At 41.7% G+C, this 7,388-nt stretch overlaps 1 protein-coding gene across 2 annotated transcripts in view; it reads right to left on the bottom strand.

The window, feature by feature from the left end:
- Nucleotides 1-4,218: 4,218 nt before the first annotated feature.
- The window catches only part of RIC1 (RIC1 homolog, RAB6A GEF complex partner 1), a 48,133-nt gene continuing 44,963 nt past the window's right edge, over nucleotides 4,219-7,388 (bottom strand). For both annotated transcript variants that reach the window (XM_048930964.1, XM_048930965.1), the window contains exons 25-26: nucleotides 6,760-6,948; nucleotides 4,219-6,423 (exon numbers count right to left, since the gene is read on the bottom strand). In XM_048930964.1, coding sequence (XP_048786921.1) covers nucleotides 6,138-6,423; nucleotides 6,760-6,948 — 475 coding nt within the window. In that variant the 3' untranslated portion in view covers nucleotides 4,219-6,137. The remainder of the gene's footprint in view (nucleotides 6,424-6,759; nucleotides 6,949-7,388) is intronic.

The raw sequence follows: 7,388 nt of genomic DNA, 5'->3' as shown, positions 1-7,388 counted from the left end.
CTCTACAGACCTAATTGTAGCATAAGGGACAGAGCTTGTGAAGAGTTTGCATGCATGATAATATTGTTCAGTACTTTTTTTCCTTGGGGTCCGAGTGTGATCTGATGCTCAGTAATGGGCTGGAAGAAGCTGGCAGGATGACCCGACTTAGAACCTGATAGGCAGCACGGAAAGCACCGTGGGAAATGAATAGCCCTAAATTCCACCACAAAAACATGGTCAGAGAATATAAAATTGCATTGCAAGTAAGTGTGACTTGTATTTTGTACACAGAATGTACTCAGCTCATGATACAAGGCTCTGGGGGTGGAAGAAAGGGAGGGTGCAGATAGCAGACAAAATGTGGGAAACAAGCATGTTAAGCAACTGAAGAACTACACCAGAACTAGAGCCACCAAAGAGGTGTAGAGTCTTGGCAACTGGGGACTGCCTCCTGTGAGGCACTGAGGCCCCTATTTATCACCCAGGTAATCTCTCCAGGAAGGTTCTTTCTCTGCCATGGGCGCCAAGAAGAGGCTAATGTATCTGACAGAGCAAGATGATTACTATCCACTCCTCCACACTCAAATTGGGAATCAGACGACTGTGACAAAGAAAAAGCAGAACATTAAAAGGGACTTCACATCCCTCAGAAGGACATAGAAGAGCTCAGAGTACAAGTGGTGTTCTCCTCTGTTTTAGAAAACAGGGGAAAACCTCTGAATTGTCCTAGAGGATCTCAAGAGGGCTCCCCACAGGTGGTAACACTGCTGATAGCCCGACTGAAGGGCCTCTACACCAGTGGATGCAACGTGGGAGATAAGCAGGAGGAATTGGAAGCCATGGTGCAATTTGAAGACTAGAACTTAACTGTGAACACAGAGACATGGTGGGATGATTCATATGGCTGAAGCTTGATAGTGAGGGCTAGAAGTTTCACAGAAGATACAAGCAGGGAAAGTGGGGCAGGGAAGTTGCCCCAAGTTATGGAGGAGCTAGAGTTCAAAGAGCTGCCTCTGAGAAACAGCCACAATAAATTTGAGAGCTTGTGAGTGATAATCAGGGACCAGAGCTCTAAAGGATATCTGGTGGTTGGAGTCTGCTACAGGCCTTGGAGATCGTCAGTTTTCTGCAGTTTAACCTCTCTTTTGAAAATGTAGATAATAGTATACAAACACAGCATCACAATTTGTCAACGCAGCCTTTCAGTACCTAAATGGAGCCTATAAACAGGGGGGGAATCGGCTCTTTTGAAAGAGTTGATAACAGCATGACACAGGGAAATGCTTTTAAATTGAGGAAGATTTAGGTTGGATGTCAAGGGGAAGTTCTTCACAGTGAGAGTGGTGAGGTGCTGGAACAGGCTGCCCAGAGAGGTGTGGATTCCCCGTCCCTGGAGGTGTTCAAGGCCAGATTGGACAGGGCCCTGGGCAGCTTGGTCTAGTATTAAATGTGGAGGTTGGTGGCCCTGCATGTAGCAGGGAGGTTGGAGATTCATGATCCTTGAGGTCCCTTCCAACCCTGGCCATTCTGTGGCATAACATCAGAAGGTCTATACGTGGCCCTTTTTCCCAGTTCAGTGTTCAAGCACTGGGATTATTTTTGTCACTGTTAGCTAGAATTCATCTTACTAAGCGCTAGTGTCTTCCATAAGTCTTAACTCTGAGCTGTAGGATGGAGAAAAGTTATGAGATGGTTAAGAGTATGTCTGTGCTCTTTTTTTCTAAGTGCCTAGGCCACTTAGAGTGGAGGCCACTTATATGTAGGTCACTCTGAAAGTAATGCCTCTTATTTATCCCCATGGAAACTACAGCAGATATAAAGAGCACAATTAGCACCGTTAGAGAAAATTCTCAGCTACAAAACACTACTTTTCAACAGAGTCATCGCCATCAGTTGTGCATTTTCTCCAGCAGTGAACAAGATTTCACAGGCTGCACTCATCAAAGTCTGTACCAGCGGAGGTGACCCAGTGTCGCTGTCACCACTGCTGAAACACACCACACCACACTGTGCTCACGTCTGCTGTTTGTCTCCAGAAATGTTCAGCAAGCATCAGTGAATGTCAGTAGGTGCCATTTTCTCCATATGGAGGAATTCAGTGACACAGCTTTGCTCCATCTACTCTTCCATGTCAGACACTGGTCTGTCAGGGTGCCCCCTCGGCTGCCATCTATCACATGGCAACAACACGGAATGGAATATTGGTGAGAAGGTTCCACCTCTACTGCCATACCACCACAATCTGGCTCTGACACTGCTGGCCAGCAGTCCTTGCAAAATATATAACAACACAGTTGACGTACATAAGCAATAAAACTTTTTTTTTTTTTTTAATTAAAACTCAAGAAAGAGTAACAAAATAATAAAACTAGTGGGATACGTAGCCTTGTTTTCATGAAACTAACGCATCAGTCTTGTTGAGTGGCAGTGGTGAGGGTTCTGAGTGAGCTCTCAAGGTGCTCCTCAGAGATTTTTGATGACATTTTACTCTTCCTGTGCTCCACCCTTGAAAACAGTTGTTCACAAATGTAGGTACTGCCAAAAATCAATCACATGAATAAGGCATGATTGTGAAGCGAGGGATACCTCTCTCAAGTAAGAAAAAGCTTAATAGAAGACAGGCGAAGAGCCATGACGACATTTTTGAGCTGTGTATCTGATTGCAACCCCATACATTCTGTTGGAAAATTTGCAGGTCATATATTTGAGTTAACTGTGCCCTCCCCAACTCAGCTGCAGCTCACATGGCACACTTGCACACTGACTTTTGTTGTTGAAAGTGATGAGTGTGTGCCCAGGGCTGGGCTTGGCAGCTTGGCAGGGCAGAGCCACTGCCTTTACAGTATGGGGCAGGGACTGGCTAGAGGATGAGTTGGGCCAGGCTGCATGCAGCCCATGTGCATGGCATGGCTGTGTTATCTGGGTAAACAAGGTGAGACTCAACCTGCTAAAATGGCTGCTTTCTCCTGTTTAAGCTGAGGTAATAGCTCTCACTTGCATATGACTAAACCTCTGGTGGTGGGTTAACCGCATCTGGCTGCCAAACTGCTTGCACTCCCTCTTCTCAAATAGGACAGGGAGAGAACATATGAAGAAATTACTTCAGGATTGCGATGAGGACAGGGAGATATCTATCGTTACAGGCAAGAAACAGACTTGACCTGGGGAAAACATTTAATTTATGACCAATCTAAAATAAAAGTAGATTGATGAGAAAGGGATAGGACTAAAAATACCTTTCTTCCACCCCCACCTTCTTCCCAGGCTCTGCTTTACACCTGCACATTCCTAAGTTTTCTACTTCCTTCTCTCTTGGCAGTGCACACTTGGCAGGGCTGGGGAAGTCTCTGCTGCACCTTCCTCACTGTGGTTTTCTCCTTTTTCAGTGTGAGGTCTCTCCCACAGGGTTTCGCTCTTCACGGACCCCTTCAACGCAGTCGTCTTCTTCACAGGTCCTCCAGGAAAAGACTGCTCCACAGTACATGATCTACTCCACTACACCTGTGCTGTCCTAGCCTTCTGGGAGCTTGCACCCAGCATGGGCTCAGCACAACCTGCAGTAAGCAGCCAAGCCTATCCCCTGGCTCTGGCACAGGCTGCAGCATGGATCTTGACTCTGAAACAGTCATCACTGGCCTGCACAGAGCCTGCTCCATCACGCTTATCTCTGGGGCTGCAAGTAACTTCTGTTCCATGCCTGGAGCACCTCCTGCCCCTCCTCTGAACAGCCTCTTAGGGCTGCAGAGCCATTTCTGTCTCATTTTCCCTCACTGTTTTATCTCTCTCAGCTGCTGCACACTACTTTTAACTTTCTGACATGCTATCAGAGGCACTATCACCATCAGCGATGGGCTCCGCTTCGGCCAGCGGAGGGTTTGGTGGAGCTAGAAGGAATTGGCTGTTCGACAGGAGGGGAGCACCTTGTTTCCACTCACAGAAGCCACTCCTGCAATCCCTCTCTGCTATCACAGCCCAGCCAAATACAAGTTACTACATCTGTTATCAAAACAGTAGGTTTACCTAACTTGAAAGATGCACCAACAAAGCAATGTTTAACTTAGAAGCCTGATATTGTTCTGTAAAACAATTCTGCAAGATAGATATGATGTAGCACACTACAGTTTTCGTCAGGTGTTTTCTGTTAGAGTTTACTTCCTCCAGGACAACATGCTGGAAATCGAGTATGGATCACTACCATCAGCTTGAAGTGTGATTTTCCACAGGAGTAACTTCAGGTAAAGTTGAATGCATTTGTCTTTTAATTACAGTATAACAGCAGTGGAATTGAAATACAAAATTAGCACATGATTTGCATAGAGATAATTACTACTAGAGAAGTACAAACTTCTAAAATTTCACAACTAAAAAGATTTAACTGCTAAACAACAGTAGCACAGTAGTAAGATTTAATATCAAAAACTGTAGTATATCAGTTAATGTGTTTGTTCACTTGTACAGATCCAAACCTGAACTGCAGAAAAATGATCAGATTGAGCTTGACCTACAGCATTACCACAGAATCACAGAAAAATAGTAACTTGAAGCACAGTTTTTATTTGTTTAACACGAAAACTTATAGATTAAATAGTTTTTTTTTTTTCCATAAACAAAAAAGCCTTCTAAATATCCCCTTAAAACAACAATGGATTCTGATGTCAGATCACAACAGGTAGGCCCTAATTTGGAAGGAAGTATGACAGATACTACCTATAACCAATAGCTATAATGCAGACTAAACTTAATGCTGGGACTCCTGAACTGGACTTGTTTGCTGTAACTTTGATATTAGTTTCAACTCTTAGGTGAAGATTCAAGCTCCATTCACTAAACCTCCAGCTTTCCAGGTAATACTATTATTGCACTTGTACTGGTTGTACTGGCTTACTAAAGCCACTGTAAAGCAACCATTTATAATTTTTTACATTTTAAAGCACTTGATCTTATCTGCAAAGGAAACAGAGAAATAAAACCACAATTTATTTCAACTTAAATGTGAATGTTGTTAGTTTTCAGGGCTTAAATGGATGTGTAACTACACTATGAAAGCAACAGATGCTGCAACTACCCTATGATGGCTTGTTTGGTCCATGTCAGTAATCAAGTGATGTTATAAAAAATAAACTAGTTTATTTTGTATAAAATGACCAATGTTGCATTTTTGTTCAGATTGCACAGTACAAAGAAGCTAATACCTAAATTAATACTGTTACAGGTAGTTATTACATAGGGACAGCAGCTAGAAAAAATAAGTACCTCAAAGCAACAGACTTCTGCAGCCAGCTTTTCATAACGTTGTATGAAAGTTAAATAAGTCTTAGTTACAAGAATGCATATTATAAAATGTTTGAAAAAATGTTTAAGTATGAGCTTTTAAACTAATTTTTCATAGCTAGAGTATATGATGAATATTTACATTTAAAAAATCCATTTTTCAGAAAAGAATTTACAATAAAATAAATAACCTTCAGCAATCCCTTAAACCCAAGTATAAGATCTGTAAGTGGCAGTAAAACAAAAAAAAAGCCACCTTGTGTCTCTGCTAGTTCAGTAAAGTATGCTTCATCCAGAAAGAAGTGCAACTCTGCTTTAACTTTACTAACAACCTAGAAACATGCACAATACATATGGGTACCTTCAAATATGGTACAACCTTGAATATTTGTACAAGAGTATTCACAAAAAACATACAATATATTTTACACTCCTTTCATACAAAATATTGATATCAAACCAATTTGCATTGATCAGACATTTCTTAGGCAGGCGAGGTGAGAAGGAGAATAACTTTCAGATTTAACCTCCTCTTTACCTTATAAACTCAAGCAAAAAACACTGTAGTAACTTCTCCAGAATATGTCTGTGATGTAGAGGGCCTTATGAACATCAGCTGAACCTGACTATGTGTGTGTTCACTGTCTCTCAGTACTATTAAGTATCAAAACCAAAAGCTTCAGTCTGAAGATTGCATTAAAAAAAAAAAAATCTACCTTCTTCTGATGTTAGCAGATGAAACTGCTTCTTAGTTATATTATCCCCATTTTAGATTTGAAAGATTAAAATATAAAAAAGAAATCCTACTCCAAATCATGGAAGCATGTCTAGAGCTGGTTTGCTTCCTCTCACACCTGATGTTTGGGAAGTAGTTTATTTTCCACTTAAGACACAACGCAGTCATAACTGCCCTCTTGAAATGATTCCTCATCCTCAGTCTTGGACTTGTCCTCTTCATGTCTGCTAGCACTGCTATTGCTGGCATCACTCTGAGGATTAGTGCCATGGCTAGACGAAGTCCTGCTCTCCTCAGCTCTGATATTTGCTTGTTCTGTAACCTTAGAGGGATTCACGGGCTGAAAAGCTTCAGGCTGTACTTGCTCTTCTGCTATTTCACTTAGCTTCTGGATCTGTGGTTTGATGATATTTAGAAATGGTTTGTACCCAGGGCTAGAAAAATAATGGTATGAGAAACCTTTAGTGAGTTGATTATACTACTTCTGTTGAATGCCTAGTAAGCATTTGTTGGGAGATGTTTCGTATAGAAGATCATCTTCTAGCATTCTTCCTGTACAGAACCTGAGTTGTTTTTTTTGAAGAGTAAAAAGGTTGACCCCCAACTCAATAGTCACTCAACCAAGTGACTATCCATAAATTTCTTGCAAAAGTGTTTTTAAATAATTGTTTATCTAAGGCTAAGATAATTCCAACTTGTTTTTTTAGGCAACTTACTGCAACCAAACCTCCATAAATGGAATAAAAATCAAGATGGAAAATAACACTTACCAATCTGTAGATGCCCATTTGTCAACAGCATACAGCCCAGTCTTGATATTTTGACAGATTTCTCCATCAATGTCAGAGGACTGCATTACACTGAAAACCTGGTTGATTACTGAAGATTCTCTGAGGATAAGACCTATGATAATACACCAATCCAAACATCCTGCTTCCATGAAGATATGTAGCAAGTACCTATATAGAGAAAAGCAACCTGCTGAACTACCAAGATTGGGAAAGATCTCCAAGATCATCTAGTCCAACCATCCATCTACCACCAATATTTTCCCATTAAAATATTTCCCTCAGTACAACACCTAATTGTTTCTTGAACACCTCTGGGGATAGTGACTCAATTGCCTCCCTGGACAGCCCATTCCAATGCATAACTACTCTTCCTGTGAATAAATTTTTCCAAGTAGCTAACCTCAACATGTGACTTGAGGCCGTTCCCTTTAGTCCCATTACTAGTTATGCGGGAGAAAAGGACGACCCCCAGCTCACCACAACCTCCTTTCAGTTAGTTGTAGAGAGCAATAAGGTCTCTGCTAAGCCTCCTCTACTCTGGACTGAACAGTCAGTTCCCTCAGGCACTCCTCATAAGACTTAGACTCTCAACAGCTTCACAGCCCTTC

This window comes from Lagopus muta, chromosome Z (genome assembly GCF_023343835.1).
Source record: "Lagopus muta isolate bLagMut1 chromosome Z, bLagMut1 primary, whole genome shotgun sequence".
Lineage (NCBI taxonomy): Eukaryota > Metazoa > Chordata > Aves > Galliformes > Phasianidae > Lagopus > Lagopus muta.
Note: the sequence above shows the minus strand (reverse complement) of the source record. Positions and strands in the feature narration are given on the sequence as shown.